We start from the raw sequence: 23,519 nt of genomic DNA, 5'->3' as shown, positions 1-23,519 counted from the left end.
CATAGATGTGCAACGAGGCGGAAAGTCGAGGGGGGGGGGAAGAAGCCTACCGCTTTCGTTCGCCTACGCAAGACTCCGCCCCTTGCGCAGCGTTTAATCAAACAAGCCCCCCGTGGCTACGCTCTGCGCTTGCGCCTTAACCCCCGCTGCTTTGTTTATTTCCCCTCCCGCGTGCGCAGTAGCCTCCTCCGGGATCCGTGCACTAGCTACGCATGCGCTCCAAAGCCGCAGCTCAGAGCTGCCGTTGCTCGCCTGCGCAGTGGGCCGCGGTTTCGTTTTCGCGCGTGCGCATTGACACGCCCCTCCCCCCGCCGACCCCCGCAAGACATGCGCAGTAAATGCCCTGCCGGTCCCTCGCGCCTGCGCGGTTAGGTAGTTTTCCTCAGCCACCCTTCCCCCACGTCTTTTTCGTTCGCTCAAGCAGCTGCTTTGTTGGACTGCTCGCCCGTGCTCCCTTCGCCTGGTGCGCGGTGGGAAGGAGGTGGAGCCACACGTGATCAGCAGCAGCGGCCCCGGTTGGCAGTCGAGCGAGCAGGGCGGTTGGTTCCGGCTCGGACCGGTTGGGGCTGGTTTTCCCCGCGCAAGCGCAGCCCGCCTCGGTTAGAGAGCAAAGAAGGGCGATGGCGGCGGACGGGAGTCCCGGAGCGGGCCTGGCGGGGATGGTCGACGAGGCGCGGGGGGAGCCTCAAAGCACACCTGGCCCCAGCCCTGTGGCTCCCGTCGCCTCGCCCAACGAGGCGTCCCCTGCGAGACCCGACCCGGCGGGCCCCGAAGCGGATCCCGACAGCAGCTCCGGAGCTGTGGGCAACGGAGGCCTTCGGCGGTTCCTTTGCGGCGTCGTAGAAGGTAATGAGAGAGCGAAGGGGCTGCGGGGCCGGGCGGATTCGCGGGCGAGAGCGAGGGCGAGAGGCCGTAGCCGGAACAAAGCATCCCCGCCTCTCCCTCCAGCGCCGTCTCCTCCTCCTCCCCGCTCCATTTTCCTCTGGCTCCGCCCTGGGAATGAAACCTGGCGGCGGAGGGTTAAAGCCGTTTGCTCTCTTCTGCGGTAAAACGAAGCTGCCCTTTTCAGTGCAACTGCCTTCCAGTTCGCTGAATTTAAATGCTGCAAACTTCCGAGCCACATGTTGGTTCTTCCTTTCACATGAGTGCACAAACTGTAATAACGTTACGAAATGTGCAACAAAACAAAAACAGTCCGTGGACTCAATTGAAAACTAACCGCTTTCTTGTACCCTAAGGTTTTTCCGTATGTGAAGTAACGAGGTTGCTGATAGGGTTACAGTTCAACTAGTGTTTTGGAATGGATAGTGGTAGTAGGCTTGTTTTCTTCCTAGAAAAACTCTCTGAGGTATTTATTGATACTTACTGGTTGGTTCTTCAAATACCAGTGTTATGCTGCTGCCTAGACCAGGAGTGGGAACCTGTAGCCTGCCCCACCCCCCAAGTTGTTGGATTCCCACCAGCCCTAGACAGTGTGGTCATTGGCAGGCAGTCATGTGAGATATGGCCCACATATGCTCATGGGGTCTTAACTGGCAGTGAGTGACCAGGAAGGAGACTTGGGGTTATAGTGGATAGCTCAATGAAGATCTCAGCCCTTTGTGCAGCAACTGTGAAAAATGCAAATTCCATGCTAGGGATCATTTCGAAGGGATTTGAAATAAAACTGCTGATATAATAATGCTGTTATACAAATCAATGGTGCAACAGCTGTTGGGATGCTGAATACAGTTCAAATCACTTCACCTAATAAAGCATATTGCAGAGTTGAGGAAATTTCATATAAGGTCATCCAAAATAATCAAAGGGATTGGGAAATTCCCCTTTGAGGAAAGCATACAACATTTGGGACTTCTAGTTCAGAGAAAAGGTGAATAAGAGGTAGCATAAAATTGTAGAAACTATCTGTGATTTGGAGAAAGTGGATGGAGACATGTTTTTCTCCCTCATAATGCTAGTACTAGTGAACATCCAATGAAGCTGAATACTGGGAGATTTAAGACAGTCAAAAGAAAGTACCGTATTTTTCCATGTATAAGACTTTTTCCCTTTAAAATGATGTCAAAAATTAGGCGGCGTCTTCTACACGGATACATCTCCCATTTTCTTAAATCTGAGTCCCCCCAAAATAGGGAGCGTCTTATAGATGGGGATGTCTTATAGACTGAAAAATACAGTACAGTACACACAATGCATAGTTGAACTATGGAATTTGCTCCCACAGGAGGCAATAATGGCCACCAACTCTGATGGCTTTAAAAGAGAATTAGACAAATTAATGAAGGACGAGGCTATCATTAGCTGTGAGCTATGATGGCTATGTTTTGCCTCCATTGTTGGAGGCATATGCTTCATACCATTTGCTGAAAACCACAAGAGGGGTAAGTGCTCTTGCTCTTGGGTCCTGCTTCTGGGTTTCCTATAAGCATCTGGTTTGTCGCTGTGAGAACAGTAGGATGGACTAGATGGCCTGATCTAGCAAGCTCTTATGTAGTCTGTAAGGTATCATGTTGGCTACCCCTGAATCTGGAGATGTGGACCTGCAGGCTTATGAAAGGTGTGTTCCTTCAGCTTGAAGATATAATCTTGTTCACAGTTGGTGGTAGAGGAGCCTGCATGAATTTTGATTTAGCAATAGATTTAAGATGTAAATATCAGCCTAAATCTAAATGTTGGGTTTCCCCCCCCCCCCCACCCACATAGTAGGTGTTGTTAGCTGTGGTGTTACATGATTTTTTTCTGTGGCATATTGTAGGTTTGTGGTTTTGATGAGATCTCAATATGGAAAAGGAGGTTTATTTCTAGCTTGATTAATATAGAAAAGGGGTAGCTAATGTGTTGCCCTCCAGAAATTTTAGACTGAAACTCCCATCATCCTTGAATATTGGCTATGCTGGCTGGGACTAATGGGAGTTGTACTTCATGACATCTGAAGGGTATCACATTGGCTATCCCTTGATATACACCCTACTTTGTGTGGAGTTTTTGTGGGAGAATTGAGAAGTCAGATGGCTACCAGATGTCAGGAATGAAATAGGTTTATTAAATCAGTCATGATTTGCGTATATGCAAAATGCCTCTTCTAAATAGCAACTTCTATTACAAGGTGCATATATTGTCTCATGCCAGTCATGTTTGCACTTTTGTGAAAGTACAGCCAGGCACAGACATAACCCCCAAACCCTTTGTTCCTGAATGAAAACTGCCATATCGATGGTTTTGGCAACCAGAGAAGAGCATAACAGCTTCCCACGCTAGCAGTTGTCTGAGTATTTTTCCAGGCACTGTCGGGGGAGGGTTCATTTTTACTTTCCTTACAATCATGATTTAAAACACTCTAGTTCCACTTCTGATTTGCTTTAGGTCTTAAGATGGGTTTTTTAAAATGTGAGCTCGGGGAGCTATTATTTTTGACTGGGCTAGTAGCCTTGCAGAAACTTTTGGTTGCCAGGACCCTGCCTCTCCCCTTGTCCCTCTCCCCATGTTACTGGAATAACATGATTTTGAATTGGATGTTTGCGGATGGGCACTTGTTGAGATGTAATGTTCAGGACCTGTATGCATTTTTATGTGAGTTACCCCAGGTGCACGGATTCCATTGGTAACAGATTTGGAAAGGTGGCTTGTGTCATAGTCACTATGATAGCAGGCCTCGTTCACATCAGGGAAATGAACTGAGTGTACATTAGAACAGATTTTCAAAAGGGCATACTTTGCTCCAAGAAATGCATTCCAGTAGTGCTAAACAGGACATAAGTTCCAACATGTATCATGCATACAGGTTTGATCTCGCAGCATTTTATACTGCCGTTCTTGTTTATATGTAGAGCTTCAGGCACTACTTAAAGCAGGCATGGCCAAACTTGGCCCTCAAGATGTTTTGGGACTACAACTCCCATCATCCCTAGCTAACAGGACCAGTGGTCAGGGATGGTGGGAATTGTAGTCCCAAAACATCTGGAGGGCCAAGTTTGGCCATGCCTGACTTAAAGGAACAACTGAGGCCTATTTATTTCAAACCCACTAGATGCAGCTTTTGACAGCTACCGGTAACTTGTGCAAGTTCACCTCTTTAAATCTTACTGTGCCTTAATTAAAGTTGCTTAACAAATTTGTATAATGAATTATTAAACTAATAATTATTAGTTTATTATGGCTCGACCTCGGAGATCTTGCACTGGATATTTCGTTAAGCAGCACAATATTTGAAACTGTCTACCTTCAATATTTCCCACAGGATTTTATGGAAGGCCTTGGGTTATGGAACAGAGAAAAGAGCTTTTTAGAAGGTATGTGGCATTGTCTACTGTAGCATTCTAATACATAATGGGGGAGGTGTTGTTGGGTTGTTGTTTTTGTTTTGATTTTATGTATTTGATATTTTTGTGAACTGCCCTGAGACCTTCAGGTCTAGGGCGGTATAGAAAATGAATTAATAATAATAATAATAATAATAATAATAATAAGTCAGTTGTAAAAATAAAAAAATTATTTCGTGCAGAATTAAGGCATATATTCTGAAAACTAAAGTAGGGGAGGATAGGGGGAGCCAAAAGGTCATAGAAAATTGAGTGGTTTTTGCTTTCAGTGACTATTCTAAGCTAACTCTGAATTTCAGAGGTTTGATTTGGTTTATTATATTTCTATGCCACTTTTCATTCAAATGAATCCCAAAGTGGCGTCAGTTAATAACAACGTGATAAAACAATACAGATGCAGTATAAATCATATAAAATAAGTAACAAATCATCAGCAAAACAATTGCTATATAAAAAACACTTAACAAAGCAACAACTAAGAAATAAGCTAAAACATCACAATTAAAGCAAACATCATATATGATTAACAAATCAATACAACATTTAACCAATATCAACAATATTAATAAAATAAATAAGCAAAATCCAGCAAAAAGCATTTATATACCACTTAATATTTCAAAAGCTCTGAGCAGTGTTTTTAAGTTAAGAAAATGAATAGTGTCCTCCAGTTTCCAAGCATATCACAGTCAATATGGTAGTTTCTTTTGCAACAAACTTTATGGGCATTGGTAAATAGAATAGCACCAATAATGGATTTATAGTGACTTTCTGTGTTATATCTAGAATTTCCTTGAAAATGATCTGCCAGAATGGTTACATCTGCACACTTTCCCACCACATAAGATGCACTGTTCATACCACAGTCCCTGCAGCAAAGCAATTTTTAGTGCATGATTTATATAGCACAATTTCCCAGGATGTACTACCACCTGAAAAAAACCTTGAAGGAACATTTTTAAAGAAAAATAACAAAAAGTAGAAGCTTCTAGAACATAAAGCATCTAACCATGGTCGCAGATTTGTATATTTGGTCCTATTATTTATCTTTCTTGTAACAATTATTTATTCAGGTGTGCCATTCCTGCTTTTCTAAATCAGTCTCCCTGGGGCGTTGCACAACTTGCATGGTACACTTGTCTATGCACTTAAGCAATGCAGGTTTGTACAATATATTTCAAACAACATTTTTATTTTGCTTTGTAGACTTCAGAAATGGGGACTGAATGCATACCTATATGCACCAAAAGATGATTACAAGCACAGGATGTTTTGGCGAGAAATGTATTCTGTGGAGGAAGCTGGTAATTAACTTTATTGCATTTTAATATATATATATATTCATTGAATTACAGTTGTTTCCACATTTGGATGGTAAATTAAAAGTGAATATGAAAGGGCTAAGCTTTTTGTTGCTTTATTTAGAAGATGCAGTAAATAACTCTTAGAGGCTTTCCTGCCCAGCTGGATGAGAGAAAATCAGTGTTCTGTTAAGGTAAAGGTAAAGGGACCCCTGACCATTAGGTCCAGTCATGACTGACTCTGGGGTTGAGGCGCTCGTCGCTTTACTGGCCGAGGGAGCCAGCGTACAGCTTCCAGCATGACAAAGCCGCTTCTGGCGAACCAGAGCAGCACACGGAAATGCCGTTTACCTCCCCACTTTAGCAGTACCTATTTATCTACTTGCACTTTGACGTGCTTTCGAACTGCTAGGTTGGCAGGAGCTGGGACCGAGCAACGGGAGCTCACCCAGTCGCAGGGATTCAAACTGCCGACCTTCTGATCAGCAAGCCCTAGGCTCTGTGGTTTAGCCCACAGCGCCACCCGCATCTGTTAAAAGTACACACAGATAATTTTTTAATATCCTCCCCAACCCAACAGTCCAGTCATGGAACTCAAGACAGTGTACATAGGATTCTTAGGTGGTCCTCCCATCCAGACACTGGCCATAGCCGGACCTGCTTAGCTTTAACAAGGTTGCTGCATTATGTCGCCTCAAATGATGCCATGGGTTAATCTCTATGGATGTTGGTGATCTGACATTAAGTAAAAGTGAAACAAAAGAAGTGTCATGGTCAGATCTCTTCCTGGTGCAACTGGACTTCTTCGCGACCCTTCCACTCTGCAGGGAGGTGGGACCGATTCAGATGGTCCGCCCCCGCCACTTAATGGATCCAATTGGCTTCCAGAGAGTGGTAGGGGATGTTTTATCCCATGTTGATGGCCTTTCAGCCGATTCCCTGGTGGTCCGCTGGAATGTGGCGTTAACCAGGGCTATTGACTGTCTGGCTCCGAAGTGCCCTCTCTGATTGCATGGAGCCCGGATAGCCCCGTGGTTTTCCCTGGAGATGAGGGTGATGAAACAATCGCTGAGACGGCTAGAGCGCCGGTGGTGGAAGACTCATTCTGAATCAGACCGGACACGGGTTAGAGCTAAACATCGAGCCTACCAAGTGGCGATGGCGAAGAGGACCTTCTTCACCGGTTCTATCGCATCTGCAGAAAACAGCAGCAGGAGACTTTTTCAGATGGTTCGCAATCTATCGAAACCAGCTTCATCATCGGGGCCTGGTAGGGACCCCAAGATCTCCTGCAATGCTTTTGCAAAGTTTTTTGCAGATGAAGTCGCTCGGATTCAGAAGGAGGTAGACTCCACCGTGGGAGCAGGGCCAGGGCGGGAGAGTGCTAGAGCCCCGTCTAGTCATGTTATATGGGATCAATTCCAATCTGTTACCTCCAAGGATGTGGACAGGGTGCTTGGACGAGTGAAACCGACCACCTGTCTCCTTGATCCTTGCCCATTCTGGCTAATAAAAGCGAGCCGGGAAGGGCTGGGCGATGTGCTCCGCGGGGTGGTGAATGCTTCCCTCTACGAGGGAGCCTTCTCAGACCCACTGAAAGAGGCGGTCATTAAACCGCTTCTTAAAAAAACATCTTTAGACCTGGCAAATATGGCCAACTACCGCCCAGTCTCAAATCTATCATTCTTGGGCAAGGTGATTGAGCAGGTGGTTGCTGAACAACTCCAAGCACGCCTGGAAGAAGCAGACCATTTGGATCCCTTCCAATCGGGATTCAGGCCTCACCATGGGACCGAAACTGCCTTGGTCGCGCTGGTCGATGATCTCCGGTGAGCTAGAGACAAAGGTGAGAGCTGTTTCCTAGTTTTGCTGGATCTCTCAGTGGCCTTTGACACCATAGACCATAACATCCTTCTGGACCATCTAGAGGGGCTGGGAGCTGGGGGCACTGTCATACAGTGGTTCTGCTCCTTCCTCCTGGGCCGTGTTCAAAAAGTGGTGTTGGAGGATGAGTGTTCAGACCCCAGGGCACTCACTTGTGGGGTGCCTCAGGGTTCCGTCCTCTCCCCCATGCTTTTTAATATCTATATGAAGCCGCTGGGAGAGATCATTAGGGGGTTTGGGCTGGGTGTTCATCAGTATGCAGATGACACCCAGCTCTACCTCTCTTTTAAATCTGAACCAGTGAAGGCGGTGACGGTCCTGTGTGAGTGCCTGGAGGCGGTTGGAGGGTGGATGGCGGTTAACAGATTGAGGTTGAATCCTGACAAGACAGAAGTACTGTTTTGGGGGGACAGGAGGCGGGCAGGTGTGGCGGAATCCCTGATCCTGAATGGGGTCACTGTGCCCCTGAAGGACCAGGTGCGCAGCCTGGGTCATTTTGGACTCACAGCTGTCCATGGAGGTGCAGGTCAATTCTGTGTCCAGGGCAGCTGTCTATCAGCTCCATCTGGTACGCAGGCTGAGACCCTACCTGCCTGCAGACTGTCTAGCCAGAGTGGTGCATGCTCTGGTTATCTCCCGCTTGGACTACTGCAATGCGCTCTACGTGGGGCTACCTTTGAAGGTGACCCGGAAACTGCAATTAATCCAGAATGCGGCAGCTAGACTAGTGACTGGGAGTGGCCGCCAGGACCACATAACACCGGTCCTGAGAGATCTACACTGGCTCCCAGTATGTTTCCGAGCACAATTCAAAGTGTTGGTACTGACCTTTAAAGCCCTAAACGGCCTCGATCCTGTATACCTGAAGGAGCGTTCCCACCCCCATCATTCCCCCCGGACACTGAGATCCAGCACCGAGGGCCTTCTGGCTGTTCCCTCATTGCGAGAAGTGAGGTTACAGGGAACCGGACAGAGGGCCTTCTCGATAGTGGCACCCGCCCTGTGGAACACCCTCCCAGCAGATGTCAAGGCAATAAGCAACTATTTTACTTTTAGAAGACAACTGAAGGCGGCCCTGTTTAGGGAAGTTTTCAATGTTTGATGCAGTACTGTTTGGAAGCTGCCCAGAGTGGCTGGGGAAACCCAGCCAGATGGGTGGGGTATAAATAATAAATGTATTATTATTATTATTATCATCATCATCATCATCATTATCTCTTTGCCTTCATGCTAGGGAGAAAGAAGACATATTCAACCATGACAACCCACAATGCTTCACTAATGGAGGAGAAAACAATGCCTGTGCTCCTAACTTACTTAGTTTCTTATTATATCAGCCTGGTACAGATATAGCACTGTCTTTTCTCGCCTAACCCTGGTTCATGTGCTCAGCATTTTTCCCAACTAGCTCATAATCAGTTCCTCCAATTATTTCATTTTCAGAGCAAGTTGTGGTGCAGGATTACATTTGCACCAGCATTTTTGTGAACCACACTTTGCAAATCCATTTCTGTTCCAGCTGGACTGCCACTTCCCTACTCCCTTTCTACAGTGTCATCTACCACCTAGAGTCCTGTGGGACAGATTCCAGAAGAGAGAGGTTGGCTAGCAAAGACAATAGAGCCTGCTCCAGCCAGAATTGCTCCTGCCCCCTAAGTAGCCTGTGAAGAGGCTTTTGATAAGAAAGTTACATTAATGATACAACGACAATATTAAAAAATATATTTCATTATATGCCACTTTGAAAATATTTGTATCCTGAAAGGTGGATGTCACAGATGGGTGTTGGCTACTCCCGAGTAAGCACTCCACACCTCCTCTGGATTTTCAGAGTTTTATAGTGCATGCTATTTACAGTGGTGAGATGTCTCAAATCATGTCTGCTCTGCATGGGGCAGAAGCCCGCAATAGCCTCTGGTGGGCTCTGACCCAGCCTTTAAGACTGGTCCCCAAAATGCCCCTCCTACTGGCGCTATGGGATCCCCATTGTGTCAAACCTTTCTCCTCAGCTGCCGCTGATTCTTCCCTCTCCTTTCCACCCTCTGATGCAGCTGGCTCCACCCCTTCTTCTCTGCTTCCCAACTGCAGTTGAGGCTCCAGTATGCTGCTAGAGCCCTGGAACCTCCTTCCTGCCTTGATGCTCTTGCTGCTGCTCTCCCATCTGATGGAAGAAAGCAGAGTGGGCTGCTCTCTGCAAGCCCTCTCTCTTACAGTGGAATATAAATAATTGTAGTGAATAGATGTGATTTTTGCTTGATCATGTTAGTGGTGCTGTGGGTTAAACCACTAAGCCTAGGGCTTGCCGATCAGAAGGTTGGCAGTTCGAATCCCCGCTACGGGGTGAGCTCCCGTTGCTCGGTCCCAGCTCCTGCCAACCTAGCAGTTTGAAAGCACGTCAAAGTGCAAGTAGATAAATAGGTACCGCTACAGCGGGAAGGTAAATGGTGTTTCCGTGTGCTGCTCTGGTTCGCCAGAAGCGGCTTTGTCATGCTGGCCACATGACCTGGAAGCTGTACTCTGGCTCCCACGGCCAAGAACGCGAGATGAGCGCCACAACCCCAGAGTCGGTCACGACTGGACCTAATGGTCAGGGGTCCCTTTACCTTTGTTAGTAAAAATGCCATAACATAGGATCTGCCCAAAATATTTTAATGTCAAAGACAGAGGGAACCCATTGTTCCAAGTTGACATGTGCAACTTGATCCTATACAATACATGCTTACTTGAAAGCAGATCCCACTGTTTCCCCACATTTTACTCTGTGTGTGTGTGTTTTTTTGTATGAATCAGATGGAGGATTGAATATGTTCAGACAAAAAATGTTAATTATTCATATTTCCTTGCCCCTTAAAAGTATTTTTTGCCTGCAGATATTGAAATGTATTCTGATTAATAAAATGCCTTAACTTCATAGTTGCTTGTTGCTAAAATAGTTGGCTTTGATTTCTAGAGCAGCTCATGACTCTCATCGCGGCTTCTCAAGAATATGGGATAGAATTTATCTATGCTATCTCTCCTGGACTTGATATTACCTTCTCAAACCCGAAAGAAGTTTCTACATTGAAACGCAAGCTGGACCAGGTATCTTATATTTATGTATATTATGTACATAAACATGAGAAATTGCAAAAACACTGAATAAAGGAAATATGCCCCTACCTGTGTTGCACTCTAGATGGGTTTAAATTCCCTAGCTTTTATGTTGTACAATATTAACAAGTGTTAATATTTTGTTTTCTTTATCCTGCTAGGTTTCTCAGTTTGGCTGCAGATCTTTTGCACTGTTATTTGATGATATTGATCATAATATGTGTGCAGCCGACAAAGAAGTGTTCAGTTCCTTTGCACATGCCCAGATCTCAATCACTAATGAAATCTTCCAGTATCTAGGAGAGCCAGAAACATTCCTGTTCTGTCCCACAGGTAAAGTGACAATGCACATACTGCATTTTAACAAGAATGAGGTCAAAAAGCCTTCTGTTCTTGTCCCCTTCCTCTTAAGGCAAACCTTTCCTGATAGAGGGGTTGGTGGAGAGAATTGCCAATTAGACACCATTCCTTAAAGGCACCCTGAGCATCTTCAAACAGTTGGGTACAACCCTCATTTCTGTCTTAGCCATACTTTACTTGAACTTGTTACAAATTTAATAGTCTATGGTAAACTGGGTGCATGTTTATGACTTCTAGTTGTAAGTACTGTATTGGCATACTTTTTCACACTGTCTGAATATTTTTTCTTAGGGAGTTTGGTGGGGGTGGGATTCTAGCAGGATTGCCATCTTAGTCTGTTGTAGTAAAAAGCAGTTTTAAAAAATTAACTTACATTGTGGCATAAGCTTCTGTAGAGAAGATCTCACTTCATCAGATACAGGAAGGCCCACTCCTCTAAAGTCATAGCATACAGAGCCAATGAACATGTATTTTTTCTGTTGTGATCACTCTGGAATCTTTGGGTGAAGGGCAGTGTATAAATTTAACAACAACAACCTTGGAAAGAGGCAGCAGAGGGAAACTGTTGAATTGTTAACTTGTGCTGTCATGAAACGAACAATTGCTGGTTGTCATTTGTGTTTTGCTATTGTTGATTGTATCCAATGTGTTTTATGAAATCACAACATATTCGCTAGACTCCTGAGTGACTGCCAATCTGACATTCCTCATTAATGGATTAGAACTATGTGCAATGAAGGATTAAATACACTGAGTACCAAGAGAAGAATAAATGATTAAAAAGAAAATACAAACGGTGGGGGGAGAAATCTAATGAATAACATTCACATGGGGAATGGCTAGCTCCTAAAATTTGCTAGTTTTGGAACTAGAGCGTGTAAAGTTCTGTGAGGGGCTTTCCTTCCTTGCCATTTCCTTCCTTTATGTACTTACATTATGTGAAGTGTCCTTGGTATAAGTTCATACATATTCTCTGTTGCCCAGGGTCTGGTGCATGAATTACTTTATTTGCCAAAGTACTTGTAACACTTTTGGCTGTTCCCCAACCATGGTGTTGAGCTAACCAAAGGTTCGCTGCCTAGATATACCCTGCTTTCAATCTTTCCAGGTTGTACACAGGTATGGTACAGTGGTACCTCTGGATATGTACCTGATCCGTTCCGGGGTGCCATTTGCACCCCAAAAAGTGTGCATCCAGAGCGGTGCTTTTGAGCATGCACAAAGCAATGATAGAGCGCTTCTGTGCACATGTGCAGCGCACAGAACGCTTCTGCACATGTGCAAAGTGTGCAGACCGCTTCTGCGCATGTGTGCATGGCGAAACCCAGAAGTAAATACTTCCGGGTCCGCCGCATTCTTAAGTTGAAAATACACAACCTGCAGCTAACGCAACCCGAGGTATGACTGTATTAAGATAACCTTACTGGAGATTCTCAGACTTACTTCAGAGCTTAAATGTACTGTAATCATGCACATGTAACAAAATAACAGAGTTCCAGACGTGTTTTGGCAGGCATGCCTTCTTAAGAGTAAATTTCTGCAATTCTGGATTCAGCTTATTGAGCATGCATAGTTGAGGCAAACCTACTCAATTACAAAAGGAAGGAAGAGGTAGAATCCCTACTTGACAGGGAGGGAATGGAAGTAAAATGGGCTTATGGCCAGCTACTGTGGAAACACCTGAACAAAGTCCTGGAGAAGAGGGCAGTCTCAGAATTGTCAAGCCTCTGCCCAGTTACCTGTCAGTTGTCCCAGAACACAGGTGATCAAAAGAAGCAAGAAGAGATACCAGCAACATATCCCAGTTGATAAGCAGTAGCCAGGAGCAGCTCTAGCACCTTTAAAAGAAATACCAGTAATCAGGTCATTGAGTACCAGTAACCTCTTAACTGTCAAAGTGTCCCTAACACCTTAAGCCTTGGAGGACAATGGGAATGAGCCTTTTGGAATTTAGGAAGGCACTTGCATTGTTGAGAATGTTTATGGATTCCTGTGGGAGTCCCTAAAGTTGTGTTGTTGTGACATTTTATTTTTTGTCTTTACATTTAAACACTACCTCAACCATTGCAAGAGTTAATAATTTTTTTTGCATGAAAGCAAATCTATCAGAAATGATACGGCAAGATATTAGGAACTGCCATAATCATCTAGCAGTGCCACACACAAGAGAGCAAAATGTGATAGTGGGTTTTAACTTGTATTTTTCTGTGTTCCAGAATACTGTGGCACTTTCTGCTATCCAAATGTTGCTCAGTCTCCTTATTTACGAACTGTAGGGGAAAAGCTGTTACCTGGAATTGATGTGTTATGGACAGGTGAGTGTTTTGCTTTGTTGAGGTTGATATTGCCAACTTAGTTCAGCATTTTTATTAAATGTTTTAGTATGCTGGTTAAATTTTATCATCCTGGCCTATGGCTAATCAATAAACTTATTCTGAGTCAGTTATGAAACTACATTTTAGGTCCCAAAGTGGTATCTAAAGACATTCCAGTGGAGTCCATTGAAGAGGTTTCAAAGATAATTCGCAGAGCTCCGGTCATCTGGGACAACATTCATGCCAACGACTATGATCAGAAAAGGCTGTTTCTTGGTCCATATAAAGGTCGATCAACAGAACTCATCCCACGCTTAAAGGGAGTCCTGACCAATCCAAATTGTGAATTTGAAGCCAACTTTGTTGCTATTCACACCCTTGCAACCTGGTATAAATCCAACATGAATGGAGTGAGGAAAGATGTTGTGATGAGTAAGTTGATCAAAAGTGCTCAGTCACTATCTTAGGAACAATGCTTTTAGAAATAGTGTAATCTTAATAATTTAATAATCTTAAATTTTCACTTTGATGAAAGGAGTTTCAGGAAATGTCATCTTAATAAATTAGTACTTTTCTTTTTAAATGCAAATACATGGCAGCCTTGAACCTTGCTCTTGAATTAATATTCTGTTTCTTAATAATCTGTGCAGCTGACACTGAAGACAGTACTGTTTCAATTCAGATTAAACTGGAGAATGAAGGCAGTGATGAAGATATTGAAACAGATGTTCTCTATAGCCCACAATTGGCCTTGAAGTTGTCATTAACAGAGTGGCTACAGGAATTTGCAGTACCTCATCAGTACAGCAGTGAGTAAGCAATTTTGGTTTTGTCTTGCATATAATATTGGAGTGAATGAAGCATGTTATTCAAACCAAAAACGTTTTTCTAGATTTCAGTTTAAAAAATCTGCTGAATAAAATACTTCAAGAAATTGCTGCTGTTAAGGTTTCGTTATGCATCAAGAACGGTTGTTGTTTAATTTTTTTTAAAGGAACTGACTCTTTCTGAATGAGAAGTATATATTCCTGAACCAATGTACTTTGTAAGAGATTCTGTGTTGGGTGTGTGGGGTTTCTCAATTTCTCTTTGTTGGGAGAGGACACTATCAAACAAAAATACGGTATTGAAAATATGTGGAATTGCATTGCACTCGATATAATTTGTGCATCTGAAGGGATTGTTCTGAATTACACATCATATTTTTGGTGTGTCTTTCAGGAAAATGCACAAGTGTTGTGCCTTTTCAAAATATGTCTAATTGCAGCAAAATAGACACTTGCATGTATGTGTATGTCATTCAAAGACAGTGTGTGTGTGTGTCTCTGTGTGTGTGTGTGTTCACAAGTTATTTATATATATGTGAAATTTAGTTGTAAGAAAAAGCTGAGTAGATACGACTGAAGTTTGTCTGTTCTGTCCACAGGCAGACAAGTGGCCCACAGTGGTGCTAAAACAAGTGTTGTGGATGTGCCTCTGGTTACACCATCCGCTTTAAATTCTACCACTGTAATTACTACTGTTTACCAAGAGCCCATAATGAGCCAGGGAACTGCACTAAGCAATGAATCGCAGGTTCTAGTCAAAGAGGAAGAAAAAAAGCAACTGGATGAGGAGCCAATGGACATGGTAGTGGAAAAGCAAGAGGATTCTGACAAGAATATCAATCAAATATTGACTGACATTGCTGAAGCAAAAATGTCAGAAGAGTTAAAACCAATGGATACGGATAAAGAGAGCATAGCTGAATCAAAATCTCCAGAGATGTCAATGCAGGATGATTGTGGTGATATTGCACCTATGCAGACAGATGAGCAAACTAACAAGGAGCAGTTTGTGCCTGGTCCCCATGAGAAGCCGTTATATGCAGTAGAACCAGTAACTCTAGAAGATCTACAATTGCTTGCAGACTTGTTCTATCTTCCATATGAACATGGAGTCAAAGGGGCCCAAATGTTACGAGAGTTCCAGTGGCTCAGAGCAAACAGCAGTGTTGTTAGTGTGAATTGTAAAGGAAAGGACTCTGAAAAGGTGAGTGACTGCATTGTTTTCATTTGGTGTAAGTGTGCATATTTCCTATTTGAAAAAAGCACAATAGCAAAAGAAATAATGAGCAACTGCATTGGAAGTCCCTGAGCTGAACCTAGCCTGTAGATAATGAATATCATGCATGTGGACTGGTTGGTGGTTGAGTGTCTTGTGCTGTAGAATGTATCTTCATGCTTTGAATGTGTGCACTACTTGTGTGCCATCCTGGCTAGAGATGTAAAAGTCCATAGGTATTGTCATAATATCCAGCTAGTTTTTTCCTCAACATGAAAATACAGTTTGTGTGAAATTTGTTCCTTTTTATATTTACTTAGATTGAAGAATGGCGTGCTCGAGCCGCCAAGTTTGAAGAGATGTGTAGCTTGGTGATGGGCATGTTCACTCGTCTTTCCAACTGTGCCAACCGGACAATCCTCTATGACATGTACTCATACGTCTGGGACATCAAGAGCATCATGTCTATGGTGAAATCTTTTGTGCAGTGGCTAGGTATGTTCTTTAGGAACCAGTTAGAGCGGCAACTAGCATATATGCTTGTCTTTAATTAGCCCATGGAAAAAATGATGTCAATTGAACGTTTTTATATTATGGTCGCTTTGACCCTAAATCCTTACCTTTTCTATTATTGGTTCCCAGTCATGTTTCACTATAGACTGGCAATAAAAGTGACAGTGGACATACATTGAATATATCTCTTGGTCTTGATTTGTTTTTCCTTGGGCTAAGGAACATAAAAGTTGATCTCTGAAACATAAGTTTTGACTCGGACTGAATGCACACTGGACTATAATGCAGTATTTCCCGGCCTTGTTGCAAAATTGGAAATGACACTATGAAATGTGACCATGCCTCAGCTATCTGCTGCTTGCTCTGTCTCAATAACGTTATTGCTGTCTTCAACAGAACAATTGCAGATGTGACCTTTCAATGGGCCTGGCCAAGAGGGAGCCGAGCCTCCCAGCCCTTTCTCTGCGCATGCGAGCTTTAGCATAAGGCTATTCTGGTGCAAAAGTGATTTGCTTTAACATTTGCAAGATGTCTGATTTTGGGCAAGGGAAGAAATTCCAGAGCTCTGAAGTCTGCTTTCATACCAGACTGGTCTCTAAAGAGAAATCAAAGAGCCTTTTTTGTCTGCAGCCTTTTTTAAAATTACACGGGGGTTTTTTGGAATAGCACCAGCATGGCCTGGGTTCCTCTAGTGACCACATTTCACTTACAGGTTTCAATCCAACTGTTAAGGAATATGCTGTGGACTTGCTTGATGCACACAGCAGGCAGCAACGCTGATGGTTTCCTGTCACAATTTCTGTAGTTGTCACAAATCTCATAATAAACCTCTTGCACCATACTGGATCAGCCTACAGTTCTTGGATCACTTGAAGCTGTAATCACTTGTATACATTCATAAGTATTCATAGGTCGTATTGAGCTATTTGCCAAGATACCCAATATTGCATTTTGCTGTTACTCAGCAGACCATATGGTTCTAGCAAAAATAAAAATAGGGCTTAGTGCAGAGAGGTTTTTGAAGCCGGAGCATTTCCCACCAAATAAATAGGAAATAATTCAAAACTTGAGCTTTATAATAGTGTTTGTACCTTTCATGAGACCAACACTCATTATGAGATATTTCTTTGTCTTTTTCTTCTCCCCTCAGTACTGGTTCAGGCATTATAGATTGTTAAGGGAAGAGGAACAGGAAGGTAGAATCGGCCAACCCCTACAAGATTGTCCGCCCCTATTTTAAAGGCAGGAAGGGAGGCACACCATACTTCTAAGTAGTATATTTGGTTACCAAATTATCCATTTTGTCAAAGAAACAGATGGGAGAAACTAAAATGTGCATTTCTCCTGGAAGGAGCATTAAGCAACTGCAATGCTAAACATGAACTTGATTGACCATTGATTTCAGGTGTGATGTTGATTTGCTTTTGAAATATTTCCCAGTTTTTGGAGCAGGCTGCTGATCGTAGCTGCCATTTTCTTTCATAAGGATGGCTTCTCCCAGCAGAAGTACTTAGTGCTTGCTACCCATTTCTGACACTATCTGGTAATAAATTCAGTACGTTTGTATATCCCACTTGATGCATCTACCCCAAAAGAAACTGTCTCTCTGCAGACCAAGTGAATTCTTGTAGTTGAGATCTTGGTTTTTCTGTTTATTCAGACCGTTCTTTAGTTGATATAATTACTTACATAGTCATAAAACTTGCCTCTCATTTGATGTGAATACAGAAGAATCACTAAACTGGAATGGTTTAGCCATTGAATGTTGATACACTTGGTGGTCCACTGAAGGCTGATCTCTATACCCTTTCTTTCAATCCAGCTAGCATTCAGTTTATGAAACTAGTGTAGATAATACTACTATGGATTACTAATGCCTTCTACTGTCTTCTTCCCCAATGTGTGCAGATGGGAGAATCTTCAGCACAAGTATCTACTGCTATTGGATGGACCACGCCAGATGCTTTCAGCGTGTCGTGATTAATAAATTTAAGATGGGAAGGTTCTGTCCATGAGGCAGCTCAGATTAGGGCAGTAGGCACGGCCTGAAGTCACATTTGCGCAGCGACTCAGGCATTAACTCTTGATTTTCATTCATACAGCTCTTCATTCATGCAGCTCTGTAAAGTGTATAATAGTTGGAATGCTAGTTATGGTGTAGTCTCAAAGGAGAAGTACTCCAAGTGACTAGCGAAAGGGTATAATATAAAGCCTCTTTAATGAAGCACTCTGATATGGAAACAGTTGAAACTCTAATTGACATGTTTAGAGTCATCTCAAACATGCTATTTTAAAGGCTTTCTTTCATAATCGGCTAAGCATTGATATCCAGCTTGGTTCACTTTGAGACTACCTAGCTAGCATGACACATTCGACTGTACTGATCTGAGATTGTTACTTGAACAGGAAGTAGATCGCTGTCCACAAGAGGAAACAAACTTGCGCAGCTTATCTTATCAGAAGACTAGGCAGGTTACTTTAATCCCCGCATCAACAATTCACCTGCCTATCCCCTCTCAAAGATGTTAGTTATGCTAATTGGTTGTATAACTTGGCTATCAAAGCTTAGCCATTATTTAAAAAATTATAACCTTACAAAATTGTGCAGAGGGCTTTAAAGCCCTTGCCATACCTGGCTGTCAGGAATTAATGGCATTTCTCACATGGTTGAGGGTGGGTAAAATAAAATACTGTAACTGAGGCTGTTGTTGCCTAGATTGGGAACAATATGTGTGCCGTGGTTACAGTTGTGTAAGCAGTGCTACGGAAGTGGACAGTAACTGGTTTCTAATCTCTTGGAAAAGAAGTATCTGTTCCACATAGCTGTTTGGGCTATTTCATCCCACGCCAAACCTGGTTTTCTGGCAAGATTCAAAGAATATGAAAATGTGACTTCAGACAGGTCCAAGTATTTCCATGGGGCTGTGATAATGGCTTATTATCTATACCTTGATGAATGAAAATATGAGAGCTGTTCCATGTTCTTAGTGATGAAAGAGGAGGACAAGGCAAGTTCAACTCTGAATAAATATTATACCTGTACGGAACAGGGCATACTGGCTTTTTACAGTATTGAATTTTCTGCTGTCTAAGGCTATCGTCTAACTTCATTTTATTAACAAAGAGCACAAAGCATCTAATCAGGAATCTTTACACACAGCAACATTATCACAGCCCCCCAAGTTCTTGGATTATAGCTCAGTTAGAGAGCTTTTCCCACAAAGTGTGTATTAGCTTGTTGGACATTTTAGCATCTCAGGACAATCCCCCTTCTCGTAACGTTCTCCGCTTGGATCTGATCTCCACAGGGTGTCGTAGTCAATCTTCAGCACAGTTCTTAAGTGGAGACCAAGAACCCTGGGCCTTTAGAGGTGGTCTAGCAGGAGAGTTCCAGGTATCAATATGAATTCACAACTGAATGACATTGTCTTTGTTTGAGAAATCTTTTATTGCGCGTCGGAGGACTGGAAGGCTTGGTCTGCCGAAGGCTTTCTGGTCCAAACCCAAATAGCCTGACAGCTTTGTTTTTAAATAATTTTCCTCCCATTTCTACAGTAATATCACAAGGAGATGCTGCCATTCCCACGCGCCTGCGAAGCGCAGCGGCTTTTAGTTGTACATTTCACATTGTTTCTTTGCAGGTCGCACAGCGTTTTTATCTGCGCCCGCAATTGCACAATGCGCGCCTGCTTGTCTGCCAAAGAGAACTCCATGAGCAAAGAAAATACGATACTATGTATTCCAAGATCCTCTCTAAGCAAAACTTGTAGTTTGCATTCCTCATAATTCAGTTGGCAAACCAGTCCTAAAAAAATATTTCTTCTGTGCCTGAATTTGCTCATGGATTTTTCAGGGGCTTACTTTCTTCCCCCTCACAGGTGCTCTCTGCGCACAGCCAATTGAGTCAGCATGTTGTTTTGGGGTTAGCGTCTCCTCTGGCCAGTTAACCCTCTTCAGACCAAACCTTTCCTCCTGACATGGCTATGTTAAGCTGAGAGCATAGATGAGATTTGGTGAAATTATACTAAAGCAGAAATGAGTTTAATGTAAACTCCATTAAGTGTTGTAAACAGTTGTGTATCTTTAAAAAACTTCTGTTCAGATAAAATGGAAAAATGGTCCTTACATTGTAAAGCCTACAAAACCCTACTTCCCTCTGGGGTGCCTGCAGTAGCAAAAGTTAACTTGGGAGTCTGCAATGCACGCCCAGGAATGTATTGCATCTTGCTTCTCAAACATTTACACTAATTTTTGTTTTCACAGCGTTTGCTGCCTATTGAAGGAGCAAATGACCTCTTTTTTCAGCCACCTCCTCTTACTCCGACTTCCAAAGTTTACACCATCAGACCCTATTTCCCTAAAGATGAGGTAACCCATTTCTTTGGTCATTCTTGTACACAGTAGTCATACCTCGGGTTACAGATGCTTCAGGTTGCGCGTTTTTGGGTTGCATACCGTGCTGAACCCAGAAGTACCGGAACGGGTTACTTCTGGGTTTCGGCGCATGCGCAGAAGCGCTAAATCGCGCTTTGCATATGCACAGAAGCGCCGAATCTTGTGTACGCAGGTTGCGGACGCTGCAAGTTGCGAACGTGCCTCCCGCATGGATCACGTTCACAACCCGAGCGTCCACTGTAATGCTGTTTGAAGGAACACGTTGATAAATGCAACTGTTTATATTTTGTTATTCTGTGAATCTTCTGAATGCCTAGGAGAGGTGTGGTTCAAATGGGGGAAATGTAACAAAATTGAGTGGCTTACTCTGGGTTCATGAAAGTCCCTGGCAGCCCTAGCAGTATTATAAAAAAATCTTTTTCCTAGGTGCTTTTTATGTGATCCCATTTATCAAAGGGAACATAAATAGGAAAAGCCTTGGGATCCCAGCCCAGTTGACTTCCTTGATAACACAGAATGAGTTTAATGTAAACTACTGATCACCAAGTACAATGAATAAGAAGCGACATAATCCAAATGCATGTTAGCCTGAACTATTTGGAAATAATACATAATCTCAGAAGCATTGTGGGATAGCTCAGGAAACATAGTAAGCTGCCTTGCATTGAGTCAAACTTGGTTTATCTAGCTCATTATTGTCTACTCTGACAAGCAGCAGCTTTCCAGGAGATTCCCAGCCCTACATGGCGATGTTGGGGATTGAACCTGAGGCCTTGTGCATGCAAAGCAGACGTTGCAAGCCATGAGCTCTGGCCTTTCCTCTTAGGTTATTTATCTGACACATTTGTACTGTGTACTTCCTCCATTGTGACTTACATGGAGTTATTTTAGTTTCAAGGCACAATGAATTCCATGTGGATTTAAGCCTGCATTTCCCCAGGCCGTCCAATATGCCATCCACTACCTGTCCAATTCCTGCCAGCCTAGCAGTTCGAAAGCACGTCAAAGTGCAATTAGATAAATAGGTAAACAGTGTTTCCGTGTGCTGCTCTGGTTCACCAGAAGCAGCTTAGTCATGCTGGCCACATGACCCGGAAACTGTACGCCGGCTCCTTCAGCCAGTAAAGTGAGATGAGCACCGCGACTGGACCTAATGGTCAGGGGTCCCTTTACCTTTACATTTACCTGTCCAATATGAGCTGTTGTGGAGGCATGGAACAATGAAGTAGTGAGGATGCCTGTCAGTAGAACAGCAAGGCTTCCTAAGCAACAGTTCAGGTGTATGTGCTGTGGGAGGGAAAACTCACACAATGAATATTTGTATATGTCTTTAGGCATCCGTGTACAAGATCTGCAGAGAAATGTATGATGATGAAACTGACCAGCCTTTCCATAGCCAGCCGGACTTAATTGGAGACAAGTAGGTATACTCTAGGAATAAACTGGAATTTGCTGAATTACATACTGTATTCATTTAGTAACAGTACTCCTTGTGAGTGGCTAATCTTTGGCGCTCCAGATCTTGGAGCCCAGCCACCACCAGCAGCAAGCAGCATGGCCAGTGGTCAGGGATAATTGGAATTAGAGTCCAGCAGCAGCATCTGAAGTGTCACAGATCGTCTGTCCCCTAGTATACCTCTTGCTATCAAGAAATGTAAATACAATATTCAAAACAACTGGGAAGAGCAGGGAACTTCCATGCCTTGCCAGCTGAATAGAACACACAGGTTTTGTAATGCTGGGGCCTGTGCTTCCCAAGTTCAATTTGAATCTGAATTCTAATCTGAAAGATGCTCTCCATTCTGGCTTGAAGACAGACTTCTGTAGACTTCATGCAAATTTGAGTGCAACTCAGCAAACCTGATAGGGGAAACAAAATTTAAGGAACAGAGCAGAATTTGCACCAATCTAAAGTAACAGAAAAAATAAAGAAGTCTGTATCACCCTTTGTGGAAGACTCCAGACATACTTCTGAATCAAGTATGAACCCCTAGAGATTAACAGCTAAGATCTTCACACCCTGCAGATGCACGTCAGGGTATGAAAAAAGGAATCTGTAAACTGTTCTGCTACTGGTATCCAGCCTTTAATTTCTTACCCAGTTAGTACAATGCAATGCTGCCAAGAAATCATGCTGAGTCATGGCAAAGATTTACTGGAAACCACCTACATTCTGGCTGTATCATTGATAAAACTGTGTATTGGGGGGGGGACCCATCCTATAAGGTGCTCCTGTAAGCTTCAGACTTTTTATTGTTCAATGAAGGTAGTGCAGCCGCAAATACTGTGATTATATATTTGTATGGATTGGCCATTGAATATACTAACTGTGGATTGTCATTGTAAGCCTCCCTTTTCACTCCTATTTGAGGCTTGCCAATTATCATGGTCCCCAATACTGCAATACTGTTGTTTTTTAACTATTTTTTAAAAAGCATTAAACTAGGGAGGAGTAGGGGTGTTGGCTTTACTTTATAAATTTACAGTTGAAACCATTGTCCAGGCTTTAGGCATTTACTCACATAGTTCTCTTCTACTGCTGCCTGGAGCAGCCGTCTTGGCTGTTGGTAAAACCCACTTTTTATAATCCCTACTAATTCATTATAACAATTCCCAATTCTGATTACCTTTCCATAATACACTTAATTTTGAAACCCCCTTGGATAGATACTTAGCCACTTGTATGTTCCACATGATGCCTGACTTACTGACATTTAACAGTACTAAGTCATAGTTCTTAGACTTGTACAACTTGCAACCGTGGTTCATTTATTCTCCTGTGCTCTCATTATGAGGCCTCACTAGTTTAACTGTTACATAGATTTGTTTTGAGGTGTTTGCATCAGTTATCTTTGGGCTCAACTGACCATTCCTTTCTTCTCAGGCTGGTAGGTGGTTTGCTGTCCCTCAGCCCAGATTACTGCTTTGTCCTGGAGGATGAAGATGGCATCTGTGGCTATGCACTGGGCACCGCTGATGTAACTCCTTTCATTAAGAAATGCAAAATTGCCTGGTTTCCTTTCATGCAGGAGAAATACAGCAAGCCAAGCGGTGATAAGGAGCTATCAGAGGCAGAGGTTAGTTATGCTGGCGTATGCTTGAGTTGTCAAATTGCTGTTTTTCGGCTTTTATCCCCTGTTGTCTTTATACTCCTGGGAAGAGTGGGGGCAATTTATCCAATTTATTCCAATATAGAGGCCTCAGACACATGACACTATGATAGTGTGATGGCCAAGTCTTTAGAATTAGTTGTTCTCTGTGCCTTTATAAATCCACACTTACAATTATCTCTAACGAGT

At 43.2% G+C, this 23,519-nt stretch overlaps 1 protein-coding gene across 1 annotated transcript in view; it reads left to right on the top strand.

The window, feature by feature from the left end:
* The first annotated feature begins 394 nt into the window (after window positions 1-394).
* OGA (O-GlcNAcase) overlaps window positions 395-23,519 on the top strand; it is a 29,298-nt gene continuing 6,173 nt past the window's right edge. Inside the window, exons 1-14 of the mRNA XM_035132881.3 lie at window positions 395-846; window positions 4,238-4,289; window positions 5,526-5,623; window positions 10,455-10,585; window positions 10,756-10,927; window positions 13,171-13,269; window positions 13,417-13,701; window positions 13,920-14,078; window positions 14,696-15,300; window positions 15,633-15,807; window positions 19,134-19,219; window positions 20,089-20,193; window positions 21,555-21,640; window positions 23,105-23,297. Of these exons, the coding sequence (XP_034988772.1) occupies window positions 621-846; window positions 4,238-4,289; window positions 5,526-5,623; window positions 10,455-10,585; window positions 10,756-10,927; window positions 13,171-13,269; window positions 13,417-13,701; window positions 13,920-14,078; window positions 14,696-15,300; window positions 15,633-15,807; window positions 19,134-19,219; window positions 20,089-20,193; window positions 21,555-21,640; window positions 23,105-23,297 (2,472 nt within the window). The 5' untranslated portion in view covers window positions 395-620. The remainder of the gene's footprint in view (window positions 847-4,237; window positions 4,290-5,525; window positions 5,624-10,454; window positions 10,586-10,755; window positions 10,928-13,170; window positions 13,270-13,416; window positions 13,702-13,919; window positions 14,079-14,695; window positions 15,301-15,632; window positions 15,808-19,133; window positions 19,220-20,088; window positions 20,194-21,554; window positions 21,641-23,104; window positions 23,298-23,519) is intronic.

The sequence above is a fragment of the Zootoca vivipara genome, chromosome 5 (assembly GCF_965207765.1).
Source record: "Zootoca vivipara chromosome 5, rZooViv2.hap1.1, whole genome shotgun sequence".
NCBI classification, from domain to species: domain Eukaryota; kingdom Metazoa; phylum Chordata; class Lepidosauria; order Squamata; family Lacertidae; genus Zootoca; species Zootoca vivipara.
Note: the sequence above shows the minus strand (reverse complement) of the source record. Positions and strands in the feature narration are given on the sequence as shown.